At 35.5% G+C, this 27,516-nt stretch overlaps 1 protein-coding gene across 6 annotated transcripts in view; it reads right to left on the bottom strand.

The window, feature by feature from the left end:
- GAS2 (growth arrest specific 2) overlaps positions 1 to 27,516 on the bottom strand; it is a 165,850-nt gene that overhangs the window by 38,915 nt on the left and 99,419 nt on the right. For all 6 annotated transcript variants that reach the window (XM_024119128.3, XM_024119129.3, XM_028501464.2 and 3 more), the window contains 2 exons: positions 20,596 to 20,737; positions 13,888 to 13,995 (listed from right to left, as the gene is read on the bottom strand). In XM_024119128.3, coding sequence (XP_023974896.1) covers positions 13,888 to 13,995; positions 20,596 to 20,737 — 250 coding nt within the window. The remainder of the gene's footprint in view (positions 1 to 13,887; positions 13,996 to 20,595; positions 20,738 to 27,516) is intronic.

Below are 27,516 nucleotides of genomic sequence, written 5' to 3'. Positions count from 1 at the left end.
TTTGGAATTCTTTCAGTGCTCATTGGAGGATTTCTCTTTGTTATAAGACGTTGAGTAAATACAGGAGATAGATGAGCTTTCCAAGGTTGGATAGGAGACACACTCCGCTCTTGGCTTCTGAGAACACTTTTGACTCCTCGTCATGTTGGTTGTAGATTGTTAGGGAACTTAGAAGAAGGTAGAAAGACATTTTGTAAACATCACCATGGGAGATGGATTTTTTGACATATACATTTTGGTCCAAAGTGCCTCTCTGTGCAAGGCTGAAGCCTACCTTAGCCTTAGGTAGACAGGCTAATAAAACTCCTAAGGTTCTGTGTGCCATATGACTTTCCATAATTTTTCTATTAGCCCAGGACTTCAAAAGACCATGATTATCTAAAGAGGAGTCCTAGACCGGGTAACATTATCATGGCGAACACACTGGTGGATGATGACAAATTAATGTGTTACCATCTGTCTGGGTGTTGCAGTTTGGGAATGGGATCCTTGGAGACGTTATGCCTAATGCCAAAGTTAGAAGAGAATTTTAAATCCCAGGTCTGCCCTTTACCTGCCTTCAAATGAGGCCTCAGAGAGACTATCCAATCATCTCTGCCCCACATGTTCTATGTGGCTGGATTTCAAGAAAAATACGACAAGTGACCATGTTTAGAGTAAAAGTTAAAGACTGTTAACTAAGGTGTCAGTTTCTGTGAAAATGAACCAAAAAAAATGATAGAGTTAGTTTAAAAAAAGAGAGAGGGGACTTCCCTGGTGGCGCAGTGGTTGAGAATCCGCCTGCCAATGCAGAGGACACGGGTTCGGGCCCTGGTTCGGGAGGATCCCACATGCTGCTGAGCAACTAAGCCTGTGCACCGCAACTACTGAGCCTGTGCTCTGGAGCCTGTGAGCCACAACTACTGAGCCTGCATGCCCCAGCTACAGAAGCCCGCGCGTCTGGAGCCCGTGCTCCGCAGCAAGAGAGGCCACCGCAATGAAAGGCCCGCGCACAGCAACGAAGAGTGGCCCCCACTCGCCGCAACTAGAGAAAGCCTGTGCGCAGCAATGAAGACCCAACGCAGCCAAATAAATAAATAAATAAATAAAATTTTTAAAAATAAAATAAAAAAAGAGAGAGAATGAGAAAGCCCTTTACATGGTGATAGCTAAAATAATGATAAGTTTTCCATGGAGCTTATAGTGCCCTAAAATGTAGCTGTATTACAAGCTAGGTTGTAAAACCTCTGGACTAGAGAGAAGGCATTTCTCCATAATAGCCAAGAGCTTTGGAAGAACAAGTTGTGAGTGTAGTGCAGGAGAATTAGAAGTTGGCAAGGGAAGCTAGTATGTAAAAGGAAATGAATATAAGAGAAAGCTGCAGCTAGGAGAAGAGTCATATAATATAGTGATTTCTTGCTGATGTTCTTTTTAGAGAAACAGGACAAATATCTCTAAATAACTCACCGTGATTTAAAAATTTTTTGGTAACATCAAGGTTTTCATTATAGTAAAGCAAATTGAGTATATATCCTACTGAATATATATTCTAAGGCCAATATTAAACCCAAATTCTTATACCTTGTTCCTCCCAAAATCTACACAAAGATTTCCTCAAGATCTTAGTATGCTTCTAACACGATGGCAGGAAATGGCAGAATATATCCTAAATAACATACAACCAAGCTTCAGATGAAAATGTTAATACTAATAAGAGCGGAACACACCATTCCAGTGAATGAAAAGTTGACGTGAATCAGTAAGATTCCTGAAATAAAAGTCTTGGCAGTTAGATGATGAAGGCACCTGCTGGGTCCAGAACCAAGATTCCATGTTTTTACTGAGGAACTGAAATTCAAAATGTCAAGTATTAGAAAAGAAAGACAAGGCGAGGTCTAACATGACCAAGTCTGTAGAAATTTAACTCATTGATTTTATGAAAAAGATACCACTAAATAAATGAGCTCTAATTTATTATAGTCAATGTTGTAATGACAAAATTGCTACTATGCTTGACTACATTCAGTACAAACTCAAGATGGCCACAGTTGCAAAGTATGTTTCTTAATGAATCTGGCTGCATCCTGTTTATGCAACTTGAGCCCTTGGAAGGATTACATACAATTTATAATGACAGACATTTCACAGGTTCGTTCTCTGGCTGCTAGAAGACTCATCAATAATTCAAGAACACAATACCCTTTGTGTATAATTGTTCCATTTCTTTACCTTTTGCAAAAAATCATTCAGATTTCAATCATTAAAAAAATCATTTACATTTATACCAGCATAGAACATGTAAACCAAGAAATGTTCTTGTTGGGAAGACTACAAAAGGAAGAAAGAAAAATCTTATAAACGTTATAATTTCATATTATTATGTAACACAAGGCAAATGATTCTTAAATCAAAAACATAAGGAACAACAAAGGGTTTTCATTTATGCTAAAATTAAAAAAAATTAAAACTTCAAAGGGAAATTTTATTGTGTGACATTTTAAATATATGGAATTTAGTATATAAAAATTATAATATGATTTAATCCTGGATCAACCACTTACTAGCTGGATTACCTTGGGAAAGTTAAATCTCTATTATCTGCAGTTTCCTCATCAATAAGATATGTAGATTAACAATCACACTGATTTTTTTAAAGAGTAGTGATAAAAAAAATGACATAATGTATAAGTAAGTGTACTTTACAAACCATATAAAAGTAAGAAATACTCTAGCCTCCATCAAGTAACACGATAAGGAAAAAAATGTTATTTAAAAATTACTCAAGGGCTTCCCTGGTGGCGCAGTGGTTGAGAATCCGCCTGCCGATGCAGGGGACACAGGTTCGTGCCCCGGTCCGGGAAGATCCCACATGCCGCGGAGCGGCTGGGCCCGTGAGCCATGGCCGCTGAGCCTGCACGTCCGGAGACTGTGCTCTGCAACGGTAGAGGCCACAACAGTGAGAGGCCCGCGTACCGCAAAAAAAAAAAAAATTACTCAAAACTTATTTTTAGGGAACTTGCTTCAGAAGCATTAATTGCCATGCCAAAAATTTTCAGTTCATACTTTGTCATAAGTCTAATTTAGTCCCTTTAATAAAAATATTAAAAGGTACAAAAGGCAATTTCACCTCCCTACTCCACCACGGTATGTTCAGAAAATCCTTTCATATATAATCAAATTAAGGGGATTTAATCTTAATAACATAAAAGCAAACTGGAAATGGAAATATATAACTGCAGTAAATTGAGAATATTCCTTAGTTTGTTCATTCATCAAATAAATTGTTGCTTTGGGAAGACTTTTCAAGTATGGTCAATACATGAAAAAAAAAATCAATAACTATGTTGAACAATGTGAAAGCCATCCTGGTTTTTCTGAATTGTTTGGGGGGGGGTTTGTTATTGTTTTATAAGACAGTTTCCTGGGTACTCTCTTCTGTCTCCCTAACAGGGACTGGCTATTAAATTCCATGTTTTACCAAACCACACCAGCAAAGGAATAAGCAAATTAGGAGCTGCACATTAAGTACAGGTCAATCATTAGTGGATGCTGAAACGTTAAACAGCAATACTCACAACACCACATGCCAAATGACTAGATAGTCTGAAATAGAATGAATAACATATAGTTAAAATCATGGGCTTTGAAATCAGATATATTGAATTCAAAGAAAGGTTTGACTCCTACAGCTGCGTCACATTTGGCAAGTAATTAACTTCCTAATACTGGTTTCCTTATTGTTAAAATAGAGATAATAATTGCACCTATCTCCAAGAGTTGTGAGGGCTAAATAAAAGAATCCAAGGAAAGTATTTAGAAAAGCATCTGACACACAGAAAACAATCCATGAGTGTTAAATTGTATATGTAAAGAAATGTAGGCAAAATAAAAGATTAATTTTCCTCACAAACTTCTTGATAAGGAATTCAAATCTCTGGCACAGAAAAATCAACTTGAGATCTCTTTTAAAATAAAAAATGCCAAATCACTGGACTTATTCAACTCTCTAAATTGTGCTTTTTCACTATACACACGCACATGTGTACATACACACACATACATGCATATACCACTATATAAGATGTATATATATGCAACAAATTTATCTTAATGTCAGGAAAGGTATAGCAATGCAGAAATTGGGAATGCAGATCATAGGACCTGTGCATTTCCTCAATGAAGCCATTTAATTTTTCAACGCTTCTGTAAGTTTAAATATTTTGATTTGTGGCTAGTGAAAAAAAATTGTCCATTTATTCCAGATGCAGTGGACTGGCAAAAGAAAATGATTCAAGGTGGAATAGAGTCACACATGTATTGTACAACTTAAAGGCATGCTAAACCTTGTTAATTCAGTTGGAGATGAATAAGAATGCTTATCAGTTCAGGTAAAAGGAAGACACAAAATTTAAAAAATCTACTCATTGCTAAGTGGCTAATAATGGTAAATTCTCAGGGAAAAAGGATTTTTGGTTTTGAGCTCTCATTTATTTACTGTTCTTCACACTTGATGTACTTCCTAACAATTCAACGGGAAGAGAATAAGTGAATTCCCTAACTTAAATAGGAATATGGAAAATGGCCCAGATACATTACTCCTTCCATTCTTGTAAGGGATATCAAATTGCATTTTTTCTTGCTTTCAAATTTGGTGTCAAATGTAGTGTTGGGTGTAATCTTGGACAAAGTCTAGTATAAATTTTTCTATATTTAAAGGTTTTCATTCTCAAGGAATAAATCTCAGAAAAGCAACATCCCATCAGCTGATTTTTTTTTACAGCGGTGGTTGATCACTTTGTTTATTTTGCATTCATCCAAGATATATGCCTTTCTCCGAAAGAAGAGGTTAAGAAGACATTAACATTTGCAAAGTCCTTTGAGAGATATATTACCAAAGTGTAAATTATATCCTATTAGACCAGCCTTATTGAACATGAATAAATTACAAATAAATGAGTGTCTTTAATAGAGAAAAGATGTTATTAAAAAGAAATCTGAATTTAAAGAGTTTGAATATATTTAAAATTTTGAATATGCTTGCTTCTCTTGAATTAGTGTTCAGTTTTGAGGCAGCTGGGCAAAGAAAGGTACTAAGTCTGGAAATATTCATGTGCTAGTAACAGCCATGTTTCTCTCATCATGGATTAGAACACTATAAATGTTTTGAGATTTTACGTATATCAGAGGCAAACATAGCCATATTTTTTCCTAGAAATGAATATAAGCCGTTAGATAGTTTTGAAATCATAATCACTGTTCCCATAAACTGCTAAATTAGATGAAATATTTATATCCTTGTTATTCAAAAAAAGTGAATTTTCAACATTCAACTGCTGAGTAATGGCTGTTTTTGCAATGTTTCCACTAAGATAAATGAAAGTTTTACTCCTTGCTACTCGTTTAAAACTCCTTTGCATTTTTACACAAGAGCCCATTTTTCATTACCAGGAAAGGTATGCAATTTGAACCATGCTACTTTTTATTCACAGTAAATCAATACGTGTCATAAGAGCAGAAAACAAAGTAATATTACTGGCTATCATTGGACCTTCCCTTAGAGCAAGTCCTAGAAGACATTGCCAGGTTGGGTTGCTATAGCAACAGAGCTCTGGTACCTCTCTTTCTTGGCTTGTTATAGTGAGTTGATTTCTACCACACAGATATAACCCAGAAGAATTTTTATGGTAAAGAAGAAATTACAAAGAATCAACAGCAATGTGTGTGACTTTTCCATTGATCTGCGATGATTGAATTCAGAACTAGTATAATGACTCTATAACACTTCAAAGCCCTTTGCTGACTTCCAATTAAATTATTCATTGCCTTTTCTTTAGGCTTCTTAAGTAGTCAGATTTCTTAAAATGTGAAGGAAAAAAAAATACCCATACCCTTTAGAGTGTTGGCATGAAACCTGATATGGTTTTACCCAACTATGAAAATCTGCTATTAAAATGTCTTGAAATAATATTAATCCACTTAAAAATATCAACAATTAGTAAGGAGACTCAAGAAGACTATACTGGCAATATAAAAAGTTATCTTTTGACTTTTTCTAAAAAGATATCAAGACAGAAAATAATATATCTTATTTTCTTATATAGGCCATATAAGCCATTTTGAAGAGTGTATGACATACAAGTAAACACCTAATAAATATTGTTATAATTTTATTACTATCACAATACAGTCAAGCAAACAAATTATATTCTTTTCCTTACATTACATAGCACTATTGATTATGCAATTGTAATGCCCTTTGTATTCTGAATATATGTAAAGTAAAAATGATATAAGGAATACACTACTATACAGCTGAGCCTTAAACATATTGTAAAAAGTTGCAAGTCCTTTTTAGAGGACTAACTAACCTTGTGAATGAAAATCTGCATCTAATGGACATGCCATAGGGAAGCTGCTTGGAATGGAGTGTGTATGGGTTTGGGAGTCAGGAGCTAGATTTTGTGTATCATACTATTTACTTGAGACCTTAACCTAAGTCTTTGTCTTTTTACCTGTCACAAAAGGATAAAAACATTTTCCCAGCTGAGTGGTAGAGGATTCAGTGAGACAATGTATATAAAGCACCTGTTACAATGCCTGGCACAAATGATACTTTTAAAATTTTAGCTGCCTTTCCCTTAAAGTTTTCCAGTCATTTCACTGAATCATAATTTCCAAATGGAACTTATAGGTAAAACTGAGTATAAATTCAGTATTTCTTAGAAGTACTTTGATATACATGGATTTTAATTCTGGAAAATGTAGAAAACTTTCATTTCCATATAATTCTATGTTACAAATTATTTTTTAATTGATTTGATTGATAATGTCTTTACCAAAGTATGTTTTCATGACCCCCTAGCCCAGGATAATGCTCTGGGGAAAAAAAAAAAGGTAGCAGAGGGACCATTTCTACAGTCAGATACATTTGGAAAATGCTACACAATACATCTCATTCTAGTGATTAATAGATCACATTAGTATATTCAACCCTCCAAGAAATCCCAGATAATCCCAGATAAATAAATCAGTATTGCTTAGTGGTAAAGAGCATAAATTCAGGAGTTAGGCTTTTGAACCTCAATTTCATCACTTATTCCCTTATAACCTGGGAAGTTACTCAACCTCTATGTTTCTCAGCTGTAAAATGGGAACGGCAACAGTGCTTTCCACACTGCAATGAGAGGTTAAAGTGAGATATATCACACCTGCTCAGACAGAGGCTGAGTCAATTATCAATAATAAGAGTTATTAAAGAAGCCTGTTTAAACTCATTACTATGACCGTTCTTCTTTATGAATAATATTTTTGAACATCTTCTGGAACTATAATTCCTTGGAACATGCTTTGAACAATGCTAAAATTAGGGTAGCGGTAAATTGTAATTAAGTAGAAAATTATTCATCATATTAGTGCCCAAAGCAAGTAGCACCAAAAGAGTCAGCTACTTCACAACATGTGACCGCACTGGCTTGCTCTCATGCTTCTACTATCAGAACACTAGAGCAACTGTGTTCAGTGTAAAGCTCTTACCCCCATGGATGTTCTATTCATTAGAGCCATTTACACCCATTTCATGCATTATCACAGATCAGTTTATTGTATAATATTAGATTATTTGCATGTCACTAAAAATTGAGCCTTAAAGGAAAGAGATATCAAATGATTAAAGCCTTAATGACTAGCAGAGAGAAAACTAAGCATATGGCTTACTCATGGGGTCTGCAAAGAGAAGGGATATTATTAAGATGTTTACACATTTCCTAGTGCTAACGGAAAACAACTTGAGTGAGTTTTCAAAATGGAGAAATAAAATAGTAAAGAACAATAAGGAAAGGTGAGAGGTTCATCCCAGGAAAAATATGGTACAAGTTCACAACAAAATGCAAAGCCCTCCCTGGTCTAGACAACACCATGGCTCCAATGAACTTCCTTACCCTTGTCCAGAAGATCGGAAGCTTAGGCAAAGGACCAGAAAAATGAGCAGTCAGCTAATTAATCTGACACCTTTTAGAAATACTTTTATTTATTCTCACATTTGCAACTGTATCAGGTTGCTGACTTCTCTTCTTTTAAAGAGTTCTTATTTTTCATCATCAGAAATAAATGCAAAACAGAAAAAAATAATTTACTCATAATTTAATGACCTCTGAAAATTAAAAACCATTTTCAATTATTCCTGTTCACTTCAAATCTTAATCATAATTATATATCATTTCTACACAGGTATTTTTATATGTAAACACAATTTCGAAGTCTGGGTTTTTTTCCACTTAACATTATATATTCAGTTATTTTCTCACAACGATACAGAGAAGTCTTCAAAACGATCATTCCTAGTACCTGAATGGTTATATTCTTCCATGATCAAACATGAAAGTGATTTCCAATTGCGCTGTTATATTGATACAACAAATCTCTTCCTTCATACAGTTAGTTCTTTCTTTTAGATTAGTGGTTTCAAACTTTAGTATGCATCAGAATCACCTAGAAGGCTTGTTAAAGCACAGGTGTCTGGACCCCACCCTCAGAGCTTCTGATTCAATAGGTCTGGGGTGAGGCCCAGGAATGTGCATTTCTAACAAGTTTCCAGATTTTTCTGGGAACCACTTTTAAAAATTACTGTTAGATTATTTACATGGAATATTATCATCGTTGCATTGGGGTTGACAAATCAAATAGTATAGACATTTTCATGGCATCTAACACATATTTCTGAAAACCTTCCTACAAGCTTATTCAGCTTTATATTGTCAAGTGACTTCTCAATACTTGAAGCCCGGGTAGATACCAACTAACAGAATGAACAAAAGAACAAAGGAAAATTCTTCTCTCCTCCTCAAAATCATAACATTAGGCTGAAATTCATCTATTTACATTTCAAAGATACACAGCATGGCTAAATAGTAATATCTAAATCTCTGTTACTACAGACATCAGCAAGGAGGTTTTATCATCACTCAAAAGTCAGTGAAAAATAGCTGTTATATTTAAACCTTGGAAGAGAGTAAATCTGTATCTGTACCACACAGTTAGAAATTAGCTGCATTTAGCTTTGTCCACCAGATAGTTCAAAAGCAGTGTTGTTCATTGGAAGGTGCAGGGCAAAAATCTGGCTATGAGAAATTGTGTTTGATAAACTAGAAACAAGAAAATTCCCACTTTAGCAGGGGATTATTAGCTTATTTGCCTAAAAGCCACTGTCAGAAATCTTGGAGGTTTCCCCTTGTACTAAAGGATTCTTTATATTATATATAATATATAAAATATACTCTTTATATTGAGATTACTCCTTCACCTTTAAATGGAGACCTGTGCATATAAACAAACATGTCTACATGAGAATATAGATGCATCTACATAAGTAACATTAGATAGCCATGTATGCAAAGTATCTATTCATACATTGGTTTCTAGAAACCCACAGATAAAACATATGCTTAGCAAAGATATCATCTGCAGAAATGTCTTCTGGACTCTTTCTCTGTAATCTGCACACATTCTTAATTTTTTCATTCTTTTGTGTTGTTATTGTGTTGATTTGAATGCATAATGAGAAAATGTGTTCATATATATGATAACCATAAAACCATACATAAGTCAAGTCATTGGGTGTTGTCAACAAACTTTGGAATTTGGTTAGACATAAAACTGTTAACTCTGGCTCACGTTAAGAAGAGTAAATCAGGAGTAATTGTGTTAGATAGAGATTTATTAATAGAATCATGTATTTATGACTTTCTAAGGGACAGTGTTTTCTATGTCAGGGTTTTTTGGTGATTGTGCTCTCTTTATTTTATTTTTTTTTAAACAGTAAGCAATTTATTATAATGTTAAAAATAAACCTGCCATACAAATCAGGCTTTGCATTCCTAGGTATTTACCCAACAGAAATTAAAGCATATGTCCATACAAAGATTTATACATAAATGTTCATAGCAGCTCTATTTGTAATAATCTCTAACTGGAAACAACCCAAATGTCTTATTGATATAAGTGAATGAATGGACAAATTTTAGTGTATCCATATAATGGAATGCTACTTAGCAATAACAGTAAGTTATTAACACAGGCAACAGCATTGATGAATCTTAAAATAATTATGCTGAGTGAAAAAAGCCAGAAAATAGAGTGTATACTGTAGAATCCCATTTATATATATATATATAAACCTTGATAAAATGCAAACTAGTGTGCTCTTTTTAACTAAAAGTAAGTCAACATTCTTAATAGCTTGAAAGGACCCTAAATTGTCTTTTTGCATGGATAGGTTCATTATGACCACAGGAAGACATGGCTGCTCTCAGGATGGACAGAAAACTAGGAGACAGATGCTAAGATACCATATATATTTCATTTTATGAAATAATATGCATAAATGTATCCACTTACTATGTACTATGTCATAAATATGACTATATTTGGAAGCCTTAGCAAAGAGGACAAAGTTTAAAATATGCCAATGTTAAAAATGCAAATTTAAGAAACCCAGAACAGCAACGCAGATACCATGAGGCGATCATTTTCCTAGTGTGTCTGAGAATTTGACCAAAGGCACTCTCTACTTAATTCGGGTGTTCAAAGAAACTTAAAGTTAAGATATTAGCAGCAACAACCATCTAACTATCATTTGAAAATCAATACCTCTGAGTTGTTTTGACTAATAACTGCCAGTTCCTTATAATGTGTTAGCACAGAATGACAATCAATTAAATATAGCCCCTGCCACAAATCCAAAAGTACTGGCCAAAGTGTGCACATATCAATGAGACATTTCTAGTTCATCCATTCAGTGCAGAGAAAAAAATAGGGAAAAATGTGTGTTGAAAGGTGCATATGGCCTGCCTGTGAAATTTCAATTCCTCAACTCCAGGGAATGAGAGGTAAAAAGACTCTAGGGATAACCAGATACAAGAAAAGTTTTGGTAGAATCCCTTTACTCCATCAGGGTAGAAATGAACCCCTGAGAAGCCAAAAGATAAGAATTGAAATGAAAATATATTAATGGATATTTTCCTTTTTTGACAAATAGTTTCTTTTGCAATTTAGGCAGTAATAGATACTTTCTTTTTAAAAAATTAAGCTTTAAAAAAAGGGTCAATTTTAAAGTGAAATCTGTAAAAAACTGTACAAATTTAAAAAACAATTTTTTTATTGTGGTAAAAGTCACATAATATAAAACATACTAGTTTAACCATATGTAACTGTACAGTTCAGTGGCACTAAGTACATAAAAAAATAAAATAAATAAAATAAAAAAGAAAAGCTGATGGGGCCTGAACTAAGGCTGTGGCTTTGGAGAAGAGGTAATTAGAATGGTTGCTTCACTCGAAACTGATGAGATTACAAGAAGGTAGGAGGGTTTAAAACAAGAACCAAAGGAGAACAATAAAAGAAAGTGCTGTTATTCCACAGGCAAGGTCATGCTCCTCTGAGATCTTTAGCCCTTTGTTGGGGGAAATGACAGAATGGGCCCTTTGGTTACACAAATGTAAAATAAAGGTATGGTCTCTCCACCAAATAGGGAAGTTTCCACCAAAAAAAAAAAAAAAAAAAGTACAAATTATATGTGGATGGAGCAAAATGAGAAAAACTGAATGACTAAAATTCACTAAAACACTATTTAAAAACATCTATTACAGCAACATGATGCTATAACTTGCTGGGCCAATCAGTGAATAACCACATCACAGTCAGTTCTCTTACTGCAGGCTCTCCTGGAACTATAGAAGCATGAAACTGCACATTATGTTTGACTGTGGTAACTGATATTAAATTCAAATGCTATCACTAAGGAATTTGATGCAATTTTCTTCAGTAAAGTGAGTCTCAATTCCTTTATAAACAATACATGCATAGATTTCACCAAAAGGAAACTATTTACTGAAAAGAAAAATGGAACATCAAACAATATTTTAAATGTTAAATATGATACACTTATGTTATTCACAAATATAGACATCAAATTCTTTGACAGTTGACTAAATGTGGAAGACCAGATACAAATAAATGTATGTAATATATATTTTTGCCTAAAGATATTAGGTTACATTAGAGGGAAAAACATCTAATTTATTAATCCTGTGTTTTGTCAACACTTCCATTATAAAAAAGAATAATTGTTTAAATAAATAAAACCCTATGTTTTCATTCTAAGCTCCAGGGCTTAATAGTCTCAAGAAACCTGAGCTTCAGTTGAGAAAGGCCAACTTAGTAAAATTTAAACACATTTGTGGAAGTACTACTAAATCACCATTTATTAATGTGTTAAAGCAACAGAAGGCTGGTTGGCTAAAATAAACATGTATGTTATCCTTGTAACAAAGAACAATAAGTGATGACTGGGCCAATTGTCTACTCCAGGGAGGCCATTCTCCTAAACTGGTTCTCAAGCCCCTAATAATAACATATCATTATATACCTTTCATTGCCTTTCCAAAGCAAAATAGCAATTATTACCTGAACATTTTTTTAGATCAATAAACACTGACCTAATGTTAGATTAAAATATAAAATGATTGACATTATTTTTGAAGGCTAATTATAATTAAACTTTTCTTTAAATTACATCTTGTAGAGCCTTAAAAAATTGTCGTACAAATAACTTTCAGTCAAAAGTGGTCATTAAAAAGAAAACTTTACACTGGAAAAAATTTCTACTGGGTCATCACTGATTTGAGTATGTTAAGAATGTTCACTGATTGTATTAGATGTACACATTCAAATTATTCAGCTCTACAAAATAAAATAAAAAGGAAAATATTTTAACTTATTCAAATGGCAAGACAATATAGCTTCTCAGAATCATAACCTCTATTCTTCAGGAAATGACTAAAAATAAGATAGAAGGACTCTTATACTTATTAATTGCAGATTTCTAGGAGTATATCAGTGCTTTATTTTTCACTTTCTTATTTTTGAAAAGAAGTATTCTTGCTCTCAGGAAAAGCAACAAATGTATTTTGAGAGATTAAATTCTCTTGATTATTAACAAAACAGATCACAGCCTGAAATGTTACTTTATTGAGCCAATAATTACAGTCAAGAATTGTTCATGGGCTTCCCTGGTGGCGCAGTGGTTGGGAGTCCGCCTGCCGATGCAGGGCACGCGGGCTCGTGCCCCGGTCCGGGAGGATCCCGCGTGCCGCGGAGCGGCTGGGCCCGTGGGCCGTGGCCGCTGGGCCTGCGCGTCCGGAGCCTGCGCTCCGCAGCGGGAGAGGCCACAGCAGTGAGAGGCCCGCGTACCGCAAAACAAACAAACAAAAAAAAATTGTTCATGACATCTAGTCAGATTTTTAATTAGGATGATTGTAAAATGGATAGAGGCCACCAAATCATTCATTGGCATAGGCCCACGTTTCTTTATTCTAACCCAGAAAACCAGTAAAAAAAAAATGGCAGTCATCATTTAACCATGCCGTTGTAATGAGTTTTGACTCTCCTCACTCTGGTTTACAACCCAAACTTTTTGAAAGGTCATGTTCAAATAATTTGAAAGTTATCAGGACCTATAGGTTAATCATTTCCCAAACTTGAGATATGGAAAACCAGGGCAGAATACTGTTTTTATTACCCACTGAGGTGGATTTTCTTCCTTTGAAACCAAATGCATAGACAAAAAAGGAATTTGTTTTCTCTTCTTTTCCTCATTCTATTTGATTTCTATGATCTGTTTGGGGTATACGTTTGTGTATACATAAAAAAAGATAAAGTTCTATTTATTTAGCCCTCAGTGATAATTATGTATGATAATAAAAAATTTTCATACCTCATATCTTCAAATCCAATTGTAAGCACCATAAGGGAAGTTCCTGCTGAGTTACTGGTCATATTTTCCCTGTAACCTGCAACTTAAGTCCTGTATATGCTCTGAAAGGACAAGCTGTTAAGTGAAAAGTAAAACTTTACCCTGATGAAGAGGATCTTTTCTCCCACTCGGTATCTTCCTTGCGAGAGCCGCTCCACACAGAACTTGCTCGGGCATTTGCAAGGAGGATCTTCAGAAATCCGTTTCACCTGAAATAGAAGAGCAGGCAAGTTCATTCTCCTTAATCAGGTTGCCTTTAGATTAATTTGTTCCACGGGTTCAAAGGTCCCTGAACCATTTATGCTTTTAAATTTGTTCTGTATCAGACTATGGACACGATGTGAGCACAGACATATCACATTAAATCTTAACTATATGAAGGTCAGGCCCTGAAGGCACTTTGTGAAGGTAAATAGCTGCACTAAGGCATAAGCTGGATGATGACAATGGTAATGATTCTGGAGGATAATCACAAGCAAATCAACTGGCAGTGTAGGGATGACGAACTGGGTTCTCATGTTTAGAGGATTAAAAATATCATGTACATTGGATTGTCAAGATAAATATATTGAGAACTAGAATACAAGGCATGTTAACATAGTCTATTATGGAGGAAACCTATAGACATAGTCTATAGGTTTCCTCGTCATAACTTTAATATTAATTTTACTCATTTTCAAAATAAATGAGAATTTAAAAATTATTATTATTTAAAAATGAGACTATTTAACCTTATTTTGAATCCTGAGACTTTCTTTAAGGAGTCACCTCTAATTCATCCAGACTAATCCAGCAATTCACTCCTCAGTAATTCCCACCTGCCAAAACCTATTTCTGTAGCAGTATCTTACAATTTATATGTATTTTATAGAATCCATGTCTGAATATCAGATTTTCCCTATTTTAGCTATCTCTGTACTCTTTACAAAACACATACACTAAATAAGTGCATAATGCTTATAAATAGTTGTGACTATTAAAGACAATGTATAGTCCATGATTTTAGCAATAAGGTTTATTTATTTATGTTTTCCTTGGTTGGGACCCTGCCATGCTGTGTCTCATAACTGTCCTCTCTTCAACTAACCAACCAACACAAAAGAATAATATGTTGTGTTTTGAGTCAAAGTTTCCATAGAAGACAGATCTAAATAATGTACAGCCTACATTTGAGAAGCTAGACAGAACAAATTTAAATTCTGAAGGGATTGGCTTGGACACCCCTCACCCAAATTCTTGCTTCCACAAAGATATGATTCCTAGAGTTTTGTCATCAAAGCAATTCAATCATTTCATCAAATAATTCAATGTCTGACTTTAATCAGTCTTCCACTAAGAAAAAACTGTGGGAAGAGTCACGCAGGAACTCACTTGCCTGTTGGAGTATAGGACTTAAGCATCTTGGTTTCCCTAGAATAAGCAAGGTTCCAGAAAGTATGGAAGCATAAGACACTAGAGGGGAAAGCTAGAAAGAGTGGGGGAATCCTGAAGCAAAACTTGTATTAAGATAAGTTTGGATAAATAAATAAATAATAAATGGATAAATAAGCACAGGGACCTAAAAAGGACACAGGAGGAAATTAGTGTGACAGATTAAGACTGGATTCAAAGAATTTTAGAGATGGCTTTCATTGAAAAAGTGAGGGAACTGTCTAACATCGTTATGTGAAGTGATTAGGCCTATGTCTTTGAGTTCTGAATTTTTCATACCATATGATACTTGGGCCATAGATATATCCACCCACTCCCCCAGTATTAATAGAATCCTACCCCTAGGGATTCCCTTCTATAATGCAGACCCACATTCTGGGGTGGGGGTGAGGTCACAGGACCAATGAATGTGTGCTGTCTTAAGTGTCGTAAGTGTTCCTTTATGTGTATCTCCTTCAATATGTATTTATAGACATGTTTTAAAAATATAAATGTGAGGAGATATGGGGATATATGTATATGTATAGCTGATTCACTTTGTTATACAGCAGAAACTAACATACCATTGTAAAGTAATTATACTCCAATAAAGATGTTAAAAAAAATAAATGCTAAAAAATATAAATGTGTGTGTGTATATATATATACATAAATATACATATATATAAATTGTGTTTATTGCATACCATTGCTAGAAGCAGTACAATTTTCCTTAGCACCACAATAATTCCATGAGAAAAGAAGGAAAGGAGGGAGGGAGGGAGGGAGAAGGACTTTGGTCACCCTGAAAAAAAATCCAACAGTCAGCATCATAAAAGCACATGGCCCAGACTTTAGGAGAGTCATGCCTGGCACAGCTTTACCACGATGTAGTAACTGAGCAGACAGTAAATTGGTGTTCAAGTGGTTCCTCTGCTAAGAAATGACAATCACAAGTATGGATGGAAACTTTTTCCATCTTGAAGTGTTTTTAGACAAAATACAGAAACTATTGGTACCAAATGAAATAAAATACAAGAAACACTTTCTCAAGTGGCCTGTCCTTCTCTAATGCCTTCCTAAGCTTTGAAAATATACTTGCTTTTTAAGATCAAGGGCTTTTGTGTGGCTGTGTGAGAGCTGGAAGCAGAAATGGAAGAGACAAGGCCAGGCTGTGGGGAGTTAAGTAAACAGTGACTGATGACATCTTGCTTCTTACATTACCTTGGGGTAAGTCAGTCTGGCAGGTGTTCTGGTTTTGTCCAGGAACCCAGCCAGCTTTCTGTTGAAATGGGATTTCAAGAGGAGCCTGATTACTCAGAATTATACTATCTCTCATCCCCAGACTGAGGAAGTTGATGGAGAAGAGGAAGAAAGTAAGAATGGCTTCTTAGAACTGTATTCAACTCATTGTGTGGGAACAGGCTCAACACGAGGGCACTAAACCTGACCCCATCATTTTATCACAGCTGAATCACTCTATCAGGACATCGGGGGAATAAATTAATCCGAATGGACTCTTCTGTGTTTCTCTTACGATGTCTGGCTTGATTAAAGACGTTGGGATGTATTATCCACATAAAAGGTCACCTATTTTGTTTTTCAATTTTCCACAATTCTCTTAAGTAGCAAACAAAGAAATGTGAGGACACAGTGAAAGTTTCAAAACTGGCAGTTATTGTTGAAACTGTTCACTGGAATATGACATCTTAGCACAGGTCTGTGTCTCTTTCTTTTTCTTTTTTCTTTACTCTTTTCTCCATTTTTTTTTACTCCCCTTCTTTATTCTCCTTCTTTTTTTTCTCTTTTTTTTTGATGTAAATAATAACTTTGCCAGAGTAGAAATAGCCAATAGTATTAACTAAACACAGGGACTTTGCAAGCAATATTTTATATCCCTATTCTAAAGAACATGTTGGAGTATATGAATTTCAACTCCCCAATGGCTATATATGCCTCATATGCAGTGAAGCAGTTGCCATAGGAACTATTTCTTTTTTATATCTGACATATGAAGCTCTGATTTAAGCCATTAGTGAGGTTCATATGTTTTTTCTCTCTGTTCCACTGTCCCTGAAATAAAACACTCAGTGAAAAACTATCACTTAAACAGAATGCAAATATTTCAATGCAATTTCCCCAATGTAGAACGAAGAAGACTGTAAGAGGCTTCTGTAGCCAAATAAGCATGGGAAACTCCAGGTTAAACAAGATCTTATTATGGAACTCACTAGTGCCTTTGATATGCCAGAATGCATTGCCAAATTCTAGGTAGGGACTTATAGTAAGCTGTATTTCTCAAACTAACCTAACCATGGAATTCTTTTTCCACGGGTCATCTGGTGGTGTGAGTGTTTGAGTAAACATTCAAACTAGCATGAGAAATGCTAGTTTGAAGACTGTGAACACAGTATTCTAGCTGGCAACAGTATAGAAATACCTGCTTAGAACATTTCCTACATTCAATGAAAACCCCTTCACTATACAGATGGTTATGTTCCCAAACCCTGACAAACTTTAAAGCTTCTCTGAAACCCCCTTCATTGTTTCCAGCTAAGAGAACAGAACTTGGAGTAGGGAAGAACAACCACAGAGTGACAGTCTTGCCATTTTGAAGAGAGTCCCTATCTCATCTACCTCTTCTGAACTGGAGTATAGGTAAAACTTTTCCAAAATCCCTTTCATAGTTGTTTCACCACCTTCTCCCTCCTGTCCCTCTTCTCCCCTTCTCAAGGATGAGGGATGGCCACATGTGAGACAAGCTGGTGAAGAAAGGGAACCGTTCTAACTACTTTTCCCAGGCTCATGGTAATGGTTTCAAGGGGCAACATCTCCTCGCTCTGCAAAGCTACAGCAGAGCTGAGAAGTGCACATATTTCCAGAGCACATGGCCATTCCAGATAAATAGAAAAAGGGAGAGTCTTTTTTAGACTTTGATTACCCACATTAATAATTTATCCAATAAGCATGGTACTAGATATAGCTGAATAAAATATGGTCCTTGTCTTTGAGGACAAGGACCATACCTAGAGAAGAATAGGTATTTATGCCCAATAAGGTAAACACTTCATTAAATATATAAAAGTACTTGAGGTACCAAGGACAAATTTGTCAATTTTACCTGGGATGAGAGATGCCAAGAAAAGCTTTCTATAGAAGGCCACACAACCTGAATTTTAGAAGATGAAAAGGTGTCTAAAAGTAGATTTCAAAGATGAGCAGTGTGAGGAAGCCAAGTGAGGAAAAACACAGGGTATAAGAAATCCTTGGGGCTTCCCTGGTGGCGCAGTGGTTGAGAGTCGGCCTGCCGATGCAGGGCACACGGGTTCGTGCCCCGGTTCAGGAAGATCCCACATGCCGCGGAGCGGCTGGGTCCGTGAGCCATGGCTGCTGAGCCCGTGCGCGTCCGGAGCCTGTGCTCCGCAATGGGAGAGGCCACAACAGTAAAAGGCCCGCATAACGTGCAAAAAAAAAAAAAAAAAAAAAAAAAAAAAGAAATCCTTGGGAGTTTGGGATTAGAGTATAGGTTTACAATAGATACATCAGAATGCAAGAATGAATCCATAGGGCAGAAAGTCTGGGAAAGACAAAATGGGCCAGAACATGGAGGGCTCATGTGACACATACCTGAGTCTGGGCTTTACCCTGGATATTATAGAGCCCCTATACAATTTTAATCAATTCTGAGTTGCGTTTAGGTTGATCAATCTTGTAGCAATAAAGTTCATGGAGAAGAATTTCAAGAACAGGGTGGTCAACAGTGTCAAACACCAGAAAGTGGTCTCATAATTTGAGGACTAAAAAATTCATTTGATTCAGTAATTCATTCATTAGGAGGTTGAGGGTCAGACCTCTCACTCTAATGCATTAAAGGAAGTGAATGGAGGTAACAGCTGAGAGGAAAAGGGCTAAGATCAAGCATAGTAACCCCAGAAAAACACTTTTATGAGAGAAAGACTAAAAGGAAGATCTTACTCTAAAGTAAGTCTAACCAAAAAAGTATAATTGAGAGAGAAGAAAAAATTGTTCTCATCAATATATAAATAATGTGCCATTATCTACTACTAGTACAATGTTATTCAATTACCTTACAAAATGAAAATGAAACAGCCGGATTCAAGACATGTGACTGATCCTTAAAAACATTCCTGTGATTTTAAAGTCCTTTTAGGTGTATTATATTAAAATGGCCTGCCTATCCTTTCATTTCTGAGTGGATTGAACAAAGGAAGACTAAATTCAACTGGTATTGGATAAGATACGTTGATGGGCTAAGTTTATGTGTGCTACCCTTAGCAGAAATGGGAACTCTCACTCGGTCGGACAAATTGTTATATTTCTGCTCATTTAAATCTGCAATATAGGTTATAGTGTCACATGGAAGAAAGAAAAGATGGGGGAATCTTTCTTTCTGCATCCTACAGCACCAATCAGCCATTTCCCCTGCTCTTTTCAGCTCAGACCCTTGGGAAGGAAACTCTCAGCTACAGACTAGCTGTCCTTTTCAATCCTGCCTATTCCTTATAACTGGCATTATGGTTGGTGCTAGTTTCTAAGAACTCTCCTTGTGTATGTGAGACATACTTCAGTCTGACATCCCCGAGGTTTCCATTTTTTATAAAACCCATAGGTTTTTGACATTCACGCTCAAAACATAATGCGCTGGGAAGTAAATGCACACACATGACACGCTACTTAAGAGACAACCGAAATAGCCAGAGAATTTTATTTCATCCTGTTTACTGTTACACCCAGAATCTGTTTTCTGTAATTATGAGGGTATAATGAAAATATTTCCTAATCTGCCAAAGATGGTGACTCAAGAACTCTGAGGGATGGTGACCTCAGAGAGTCAGACAAAATTGGGTTGGAATCTAAGCTTCTCTCTTCCTCTCAGTAGGTAATTCAACTTCAAGTCTCAGGTTCCTCAATAAGAAACCTGCCCTAAAGATAACAAGAGCACTTGAAGAATACTGGCAGAACCTGGCCCATAGCAGGCAGTCGGTAAAGGGCTTTCTTTATCTTCTCCATGGTATTTTGCTTTTCCTTCTTTAAAAATCCTCAAGTCCCATGCCTCAGGCTTCTTATTAGTGAATAAGGAAACAGGAACCAATAGTATCAAGGCTTAAGTGTTTTCAAAGACAATTTTCAGGAGGTTGACTTATTATCCTAAAATTTTAGATACTACTCAGCAGAATTAAGTGACTATTTTAAATAAGTGCCTCAGTTTTGAATCTCAAAATGAATTGCAGGATTATAAACTTCCTCATAGGATTTTAAAATAAATTTCAATAACATTGGAATAGGTAAAGGTTAGACTGATAGAAGATTGTACAGAATGAGTTTTGAAGTTCAAAAAAGATCAAGTGTTGATAAGAAACTTGACCAATTTTACTTACTGCATCATCCAGTAAGTTTCCCGTACTCTTTTTTCCAGAAGACTTTGATGAAGGAGAAGGTGAAGGAGAAGGGGCAGAGAGTGTTTCTTCTTGTTCAATTTCTTTTTCCAATTTTATCAACCCAGGAGGCTCCACACCATACCTTTTTAAAAGACACCAGATCAATACACATGCATAAGTTGTAATAATGATACACTTAGCCGTATGTTGCATTCAATGATACCATAGGACAAAATTGCTAACTTTTCAAAACAACATTAACTTTTCTCTGGCATTGAAATAGTATGTTCTTAAACTGGCACCCTTTTAAGCAGGGAAAAACACACACACCCCCATACATACATACATATATATTTATATTTACATATACATACGCAGATATGTTTATATCTATATATGAACATATAAATGAATAGATGCATAACATACTAAAAATAAATTAAAATACTCCATATATTAATGAGTCAATAACATGAATTACCATATTAATTTAGTCTTCAGCTTTCAGATTTACTAGCTTTAATGATATTAGTGCTATAATTGAACTCCTATTTTGACTATAAGCTTGTTAAAAATGGAAATAAAATCAGAGAGTCAGAGTCAAGTTGAAAACAGCAATTTCCCCAAATAAATGTCCTTAAATGAATTAACAGAGAAGAAATTTACTCTTACTTGTATATCTTTATGGACCCAGAACAAGGTAGAATGGGTAATACAGGACATTGGTTATGCTTTTAAGAACAACATAATGAAAGCATGTACAGTATTACTGAGAAAGAAAATGAATAAAGAAACAAAAATAATTTAGAATAACAACATGTTAAAAATTATGTGTTGTAAATTATAAATGCCACAGCAGTTCAAAGACAGAGATGTAGTTGTTAACAGCATTCTTTTTTTTTTTTTTTTTGCGGAACGCGGGCCTGTCACTGTTGTGGCCTCTCCCGTTGCGAGCACAGGCTCCGGAAGCGCAGGCTCAGCGGCCATGGCTCACGGGCCCAGCCGCTCCGCGGCATGTGGGATCCTCTCGGACCGGGGCACGAACCCGTGTCCCCTGCATCGGCAGACGGACTCTCAACTACTGCGCCACCAGGGAAGCTCCTGTTAACAGCATTCTAATCTCCCATATTTTTCTTAGGCTAAGTTTAAATTTGGTTTGGCTTCCTAGATGCATATCAATTGTACCTAGGTGAAGGAGGCCAAAGATAATTCCAGAATTTGAGAATTGGGAAGGATCTTTGGGTTCATGTAGTTATACCCTTTCATTTTTACAGAATAAATAAAACAGATCCAGAGGAAATATAGAGCGAGCTAGGAATGGAAAAAGATGCAAATCTAGGTTTTCTTACTTCAGGTTTTCTCTGACATTTTAATCAGGTGATCACATGTTAGAAAGAAGAGGAAAAAGTCACTTGGAAATTTTTAAAAAATAGGCTGTGGATTACCTACAAAGTAAATAACCTATATAGAGAGAATAAGTATGTTGGCAATATGTCTAATACCTTAGAGTGAGTGAATAGTATATTAAAACATCATTAAATGTAAAAGCTTAGGTTATCGTCATCCTGTTCTAAGGGCTTGCTATTTTAACTGACATCATCACACACATCAGGTGGCCTTTGAGAGCTGGAAAACTTATATCAGAATTCAGTACAAAACAGTTTAAGCTGGCACAACTCAAATAATAATTGCTGTTTTGCTAACTGCCTCTAGTGAACCGAGGTAATTTTTAGTTACATAAATCATTAGCTAAAAGACTTTAGGCACTATTTATCACATTTCAAACCTTTTCTACAGATTAGCCAGTTAACAGGACATTTGTAGAAACATGCAATAGACCGCAGATTCTATAACAGTAGAGACTGTCTGATTCACAGCATCCATAGCAGCCAGTGTAGATCCTGGCACGCAATAGATACTTAATAGCTACTTCTTTTGAATGCAAAAAATTTCCATATTCTCATATAACAATGAGTTCAGGCTCCAAAGATGAATTAGATTTCATTGTTTTGGATCTTTAAATGCATATTACTTTAATAAAACATATTGACATTAAATGTAAATAAGTGTTTTACCCCCCAAAAATGTTCGTCTAGAAAACTTTAAACCCTATTCAAAACTAAAATACATTTTTAACTTTCTAGTACTCATTAATTACACTTAACTCAACCCAGCATCTCATTACTGTTGACAAGTACCAGTAATATTCACTTGAAGATTTGGGTATCATTCTTCCCTGAGGCAAACTTGAGCTAACTATGCCATTAAACTACTCTTTAAATTTAGCAAATCACTTAACCTTTAAGAGTCTGTTTTCTCTCAGGAAAACACAGATGAAAGTGGCCTGTCCTAGAGGTCTGATGTAGCAGGAGAGAGAGAGAGAGAGAGAGAGAGAGGGAGGGAAGGAGGGAGGGAGGGAGGGAGGGGGGGGAGGAAGAAGAAAGTTAAAAGAGCAACTGTTACTGAATGTCTTCCATGTGTCTGGAACTTTGGGGCATCTTGACGTACATTATTTCTGAGCCTCAGTTTTAGTTCACTGTAAAATGGAAATTCTAATTCCTGTGTTTTAATACAGTTAGAAGGAATTAAGACAGTATCCATTACACTCCCAGTACAGTGTCTGACACATGGCACCACCTCTGAGAGGGCTGTTGATAACTGATGTATCAAGGCTTGCACAACCAGGAAACTGCAGCATTGAGGTCCTTTTGCCAAAGTTTTACCTTTTTTGGCTCCAGACGCGCAGGCTCAGCGGCCATGGCTCACGGGCCTAGCCGCTCTGCGGCATGTGGGATCTTCCCGGACCGGGGCCCGAACCCGTGTTCCCTGCATCGGCAGGCGGACTCTCAACCACTGCGCCACCAGGGAAGCCCAAAATTTTAACTTTTTATACCACCCAATGAAATTATGTAACAGCCTCAAAATTAAGATGTAGTGTTATTACTATTATTATATTATTACTATTGTTGGTATCCTTTACAAAAAAACTCACCATAGGCTTTCTTTAAATTAATTTTCCTAGAATTGTAGGATGGCAGGAATATGTCGGTGCTGGAGCATAGCAGAACAAGTTATAAATTCATTTTTGCTGCTAACTCGCTGGATGAACTTCAACAGGCAACCCTTTTTAATCCCTCTAGACTTATGTGAATTCTTAGTTCCAACAAGGTATAACATTTTGCTACACTTAATGTTCTCAAGATAATAACATAAACTGGGCCGTGAAGCTAGAGGAATTTAACATGCTAGAATTCACAGCCAATTAAAAGTCAATCATAAATGAAAACATCATATTTGAAAGTATAAATTGGGTCAATTGGAAAATATGATTTCATTTGTAATTGTAGGTGGATTCATGTCACCTTTCAGGAGCAGGCTGGTTGGGTTGCACAATTGTTTCTTTTTCTTTTTTTTTTTAACAAAGTGAAATAATAAGAAATATGTTATTAAAGTAACAACAAGCTCCACTCCATGTTGAATACAAAACAAAATTTGAATGAAGTTGGTAACAAAGTCATACATGGAAAACTTTGCCCTGGAGATTTTTCTTTATCTGGCAATGCTGAAAATTAGCTATGCCACTGAACATAGAAAATCAACACTAAGCCCCAAATTTCTGCTTATATTGGCTTTTGAATACTTCAAGCTGCCTAAGGTACAGTCAGCCAATCCTGAAATACGCACTTAAATATGATTCATTGGCTTCCTGTCTGTCTGGAGGTGTCAACAGTCTCTAAATCATGAAATTCCCCTTGGGTTGGGGGCCTGCACCTGAAGCCAGCTTAGTCACCAGTAGGTCTTTTTTCTGCTCTCCAAAAGGCTGCTTCATTCTGGTTTCCATGATTAACTCTGTACCACTCTATATTTTGATTTTGTTTATAAGGTTTTCAAAAATTTATAGTGTTTTCTATTCTTGTCCAATTACAAGATTTCAAAGCTTTGCGGGGGAAGGGGCAACTGTTGCTTTCAAACTGAATAAGGGTCAACTAAAGATAGCAAGAAGGTTGAATCCACTAAAACCAAATCTTTGCATCTGTATACCCCAGTGATGTGAAAGTAGGGGGAATACTGCAAGGGCAATATCGTATTATCATTTTTTGGTCTCATTTCAAAAATGCAAAGTGCTAGGGAAATGGTCTTATGGTTAATAACTTTATGATGAGATCTTAGCAATGGACTTTTCATTTTTCTGGCACAGGATATAGCTTTTGAGATTGGTCTAGATGAAGTAATTGAGCCCCCAAACTAAGCCCTGAACTAGAAAATTTACTCAAACTATTTACTAGACTATAATTTTCAAAGAAAAGACATCTGGAGCCTATTTTACTAGAGTTGGAGGGATAAAGTTTAGAAACTCCCCCTTCTTAAGGCATACAACAGATAGTTTATAGATTCTTGCAATATGGTTTTTGCCCCATTTTTTATTCTGTTTTAAAGTTATTTAAAGATAGATTTAAATTTGGATGGAAATTTCACTCATATGAAAACAAATTTTCTTAGCAGTCAGAGTCAAGCTCTTTAAATAGGATGAGTTAATTAATAAGCCTTGTATAAGAATATTTTCTTTTAAGTAACATTTCATTAAGGCATGGATTAAAATAGGAGACTAACAAAAATATTCACAAAGTTTATTTCTTTTGAATGGTCATAAATTTTGTTGAAAATGAAGAAAACACTCAAAAATAAAAATATAAAAAGCTTCCCTCTGATGTTAACTACTCATCATAGCCCCAAACCAAAATATCAAAAGTATTTTTTTAGTTTTATCATAAAGCTAATCTTAATTCTGCAGTCTTAAAAAAGGTTGAATTCATAGTAACTTTTTTTAAACACTGAATATCAAAGCACCCTCATTAAAAAGATCTTTGAGGTTTTATTGACCTGTTTTTGCTGAGTGTTTTATTTCACAGAAGGCAAACATGCATATTTTACACACAGAAACTGACATGGTTTCTGAAATATTAACAGGGGGATTTCACTCTCCAGTGATGACAGCTCTGTTCAGTTGAAAATAAAAGGAAGTTTCACCCATGAGAACAAAAATAAGTGGTCTCATTCTCCCACCCCACAGCTCTCAAAGGAGCTTCATGGAGTGTTCCCAGGCAAGAGGATACAGCAGGGAATTAGAAATATTTAGTGAATCATTTCTAAAGTGATGTTGATGCTTTTAAGATGACATCTATGTAAATTTGAGAAATAAATGTTTAGAATCAAGTGTAAAGAAACATCATCTATCAGTGGAAAAAACACAAAACTCGCAAGGTTGTATTGGGATTTTGTTATGGTCAAACCTCATCTGTTGTGTGTACAAATTAATGTTGTGATTCTTGAGAGCTCTCCAAATACCACTTCTGGTTTTGTCTAATGCTGTCTTAATTCCATAATTCAATAACTCTGTCTTAATTCAACTCCATAGAGGAGAACAGGGAGGAGGAAGCACACACAATGATCTAGATAAAGGTTTAATATATCTAAAGAAAAAATTAGGAGTAAAATAAGATGGAATGATGAATTTCCCTTTTTTCCTTCAATGATTATGCTTCAACACAGGGCTAAGGTAGTGATGTTTGGGTTTATTGGGTTACTGTTTTTAAAGCACAATTGAACTTCCATTAAAATTTTGATAAAATCTTCAAATGTGTACAGAGAGAAACTTAAATAGACATTTATACTTAAATGTTCAATCTATCCATTTGGCATTCAGCTGTTTAACCTTAAGTTGCACACAAAAGTAATGCCCTGAATAATATGTTAGCATATTTTTTTCTTTTTCATGGTAAGTGTGCAATACTTCACATCACTTAAGTAGGTGAAGGAGATAAAAGGCAAAATTTACAAATTGAATATTGTAATGTATTGTCTTAATCCTTAGATCACTGCTTGGTGAAATTAGTAATTTTCTTTTGTAATGTGAATAATCTCTGCTTTTATCAGTACACATGGTCATAAAGTGAGGTCAGAAATGTAGCCACCCATTCTTATTAATAATAATAATGATGATGATGATGATGATAATAATAAAGAAGGCAGAGGAAACTTTTGGAGGTGATAGATATATTTATGGCATAGATTGTGGTGATGGTTTCATAAGTGTATACTTATATCCAAACTCATCAAGTGGTTTGCATTAAATATGTACAGCTTTTTGTATGTCAACCGTATCTCAATAAAGTGGCTTAAAAAAAAAAAAAAGAAATGGAGCAACCCAGAATCTCAATTTTAAAATATTTGGGGAAAAACACACACAAAGAACTTCATATAATGCTTCACCTTCAAATTGACCAGGCCAGTATGATTCCCTTTCATTAACCAAGATATTAATTTGTTTTATATACTATGGCAAGGGGCAATTCATGACAGACTCAGAGCTGGAGGAAAGGTGATTCCTAAGGGAATTTTTTCATTGGCTAGCATGCCTTCTTCTTTGATGACTCAGTCTTAGTTAAAATGTTTAGTTCAGCAGGATTCCTAACAGTGTTCAGATAATAAAGAGTATAATTACAAAAAATAAAATAAATGCAGAAAATAGGTAAATAATGTACACTAAGCAACAGGAAAATGACAACTCCCAGCTATTCTGCAGATAGCGCCACTCCTTTTTACCTCTATCACAACTTTCAGAATCATGATGCCTGTTTGATCCACATATTTAGGTTATCAGAGCACCAAAATAGAATCTGGCATTTCAGAATATTCTAATGATATAATTAAAATAAACAAGTAAACAAAAAGTTTTCTGCCTAATCTCCTATTACCCAGGAACTCTAGACACTCTTTCTTTTACTCTAGCATTTCAGGGGCAGCAGCTCATTTACTGAGATTTTACTTTGTGTGTATTCCTCCCTCCTGTATTTTTTTTTTCTTTGTGGTACGCGGGCCTCTCACCGCTGCGGCCTCTCCCGCCGCGGAGCACAGGCTTCG

Source organism: Physeter macrocephalus, chromosome 16 (genome assembly GCF_002837175.3).
Source record: "Physeter macrocephalus isolate SW-GA chromosome 16, ASM283717v5, whole genome shotgun sequence".
Lineage (NCBI taxonomy): Eukaryota > Metazoa > Chordata > Mammalia > Artiodactyla > Physeteridae > Physeter > Physeter macrocephalus.
This window is presented reverse-complemented; position numbering and strand designations above follow the sequence as displayed.